Source organism: Bombina bombina, chromosome 8 (genome assembly GCF_027579735.1).
Source record: "Bombina bombina isolate aBomBom1 chromosome 8, aBomBom1.pri, whole genome shotgun sequence".
In the NCBI taxonomy this organism is placed as follows: domain Eukaryota; kingdom Metazoa; phylum Chordata; class Amphibia; order Anura; family Bombinatoridae; genus Bombina; species Bombina bombina.
The window spans coordinates 23,621,722-23,624,169 of record NC_069506.1 but is presented as its reverse complement, the minus strand read 5'-3'; the positions used below and the strand labels follow the sequence as shown (position 1 = coordinate 23,624,169).

Here is a 2,448-nt window from a genome sequence, read left to right as displayed (position 1 = left end):
TAGCGCAGTCTAGCGATACTGCTTATTGCTATCCACGCTATCATTAGCACGCCACTTGTAATCTGGGCCAATATCATTAAAAAGTGTGTAGAGACAAAATAAACCCTGAAAGATAACATACATCAAATGTTTTATTAAGAGAGCAGCTTATAAGATACATATACAGTCTGAATACAATTTGGAATCACAGCACTTTATTCGTTTATCATTTGTTAATACCTCTATCAGTAATACTTATCACAGTTTCTTTTGAGGACACAGTTTCCTGCACTGTTCCTTAGGTAGCCAGCATTGCAGAAGCACCCGGGGTTACATCCTTTAATGCATACCTTGGGTGGGCTTAATTGGTTGGCACATGTCAGTGGACAGTAGCTACCACAGCTGTTATATGTTTCATTGGGTCTGTAACATTTTCCTGGAGGGGGAATAAAAAAAGAGTGAAAAACTGATAAGCCACAGATGACAACGTTGCCATATAACATTCTACAAACTTTAGGGTAATGCTTTTTTCCTCACTGATAATCACATAAAATGTTCTTTCAGTTGAGTGCAAAACAGAAGAAAAAAAACTCAGTCAAATGAAAGTCTTGTATTGTGGTTCACACATATCCATAAGACCACTTCTATCATGTAACGTTCTACATATAATCAGCTTCCTGTGAGCTATAAGTACAATTATACACCCTTGTGAGCAATGATTTATTAGTGGAGAATTACCTATATCACACTCTTTTTCAGGGACACAGATTCCTGCACTGTTCTTAAAGTAGCCAGGAATGCAGAAGCAACCAGGTTTACATAGCATTATGCAAATCCTGGGTGGGTTAAGCCGATTGGCACAAGTTACTTCACAAGCGGGACCACAGTAATTATACACCTGATTTGGTCCGTTACATTCGTCTGAAAGAGAAGACAAAAACTTCAGTCAGATAAGAGTCATTTATTGTGGTTCACACATATCCCTCAGGCCACTTATGTAACATACTGCATACAATCAGTTTTATGTGAGCCCCCCAGTTGAAAGGTCAGTGTGAAATGGTAATTATCTAACCTGTTAGATGCTAGGTATAAAATAACGCACGTGAAGGCTCTAAAACGAGGTTTATATCTAGGGCCGTCTCAGCCATGCGACCAACTGGGTCCCTTGGACCCAGGCAGCACATCAGTGATTGAGTCAGTCACTGTCAGACAACTCCTATCCTCTGTCTCTGTGGTGGAAGTTGCAGGCTCCCAGCAGCATAACCTCATCATGCATAAGGATACAGAACCAGTCAGGTGCGACATTCAATGTGTGACAAGGGCATCTCTTCTCTAACTACCTTCCCACTTATTGTGCAAATGTGTATAAGCATTGATTGCTTGCAGGTATGTTTAGTAAGGTCAGCGGCCAGGTTAGTAGGTTGATATGCTAATTATAATTAGTAATTTTACCACTGGGGGGGGCTTCATTGCATTCTTGGACCCAGGTGGCACAATATCTTGAGCCAGCCCTGTTTATATCTCAACCAAAAGTAAACCTTTACATACACAATAGCACTTACTTTCACACTGGCTTTCTGGGACACAGACCCATGCACTGTTTCTTAAGTACCAGACTTGCAGAAGCACTTAGCATTACATGCTGCCACACATGGCCTGGGTGGTTCATGTCTATTGGCACAGGTCACTTCGCAATAGGTGCCGCAGCTATTAAACTCCTCGTTTAATCCATCACATTGCACTGGAAAAGAAGACAAGTTGGATGAGGAGTCATGTTATGTGGTTATAGTCTGCATGTAATGAGATTCATGTGACCCCTGTTGCAAAGCAGAGAATCTTCTCTTTCGATTGAATAGCCAATGTAACACTGTACCTTTCTCTCAGCCACATGTACTGTACATACACCAATGGACCACTTAAGAGGAAAATTACCTGAGTCACATTGATTTTCAGGGACACAGATTCCTGCACTGTTCTTAAAGTAGCCACCTATGCAGAAGCACCCAGGGTTACATACGTCCAGGCACAACTGAGGTGGGTTAAGTCGATTGGCACAGTTATTTTCACTACGCGGTACCACAGCTATTATAAACCTCATTGGGTCCATTTACATTCTCCTGGAGAGAAGAAAAAATAAAAAAACATACAACAGTTAGATGAGTTATGTATTGTGGTTCAGACATAGGCCTCTAGTTATCAAGCTGTCAACCGCAAATACGCTGGAATTCCACAGCGTATTTGTGGCGAAGCTGATTCACCTTAGTTATCAACCCCCTACTGCCCCGGCAAAAGTAGAATATAGTGACGTAAGCTTCAATCCGCCGGGACTCAGTCCGACACAGATCGATGCTTACGCGTCACTACTGATGTTCGAACGCAAGTTCAGCACAATCTGACTACTTTTGGTAGTTATTAAACTACTACCAGGAACGCTCGCCACTATTCCGGGCCAGCGTACCTGGATTTCAA

At 42.0% G+C, this 2,448-nt stretch overlaps 1 protein-coding gene across 1 annotated transcript; it reads right to left on the bottom strand.

The window, feature by feature from the left end:
- Window positions 1-113: 113 nt before the first annotated feature.
- On the bottom strand, window positions 114-900 carry LOC128638309 (chymotrypsin inhibitor-like). Its single transcript, XM_053690191.1, has 2 exons — window positions 718-900; window positions 114-415 (listed from the first exon to the last, which is right to left on the bottom strand). Exons 1-2 carry the CDS (start codon window positions 803-805, stop codon window positions 225-227), a joined length of 279 nt encoding a protein of 92 aa, XP_053546166.1. The 5' UTR covers window positions 806-900; the 3' UTR covers window positions 114-224.
- Between the last annotated feature and the right edge of the window lie 1,548 nt (window positions 901-2,448).

Excerpts from the sequence above, each read along its gene's own strand:
- LOC128638309 (XM_053690191.1), bottom strand. The coding sequence starts at position 805 with ATGCTATGTAAACCTGGTTGCTTCTGCATTCCTGGCTACTTTAAGAAC. Across the intron at positions 416-717 it reads TGAAAAAGAGTGTGATATAG|GAAAATGTTACAGACCCAAT; the intron begins GTAATTCTCCAC and ends TTCCCCCTCCAG.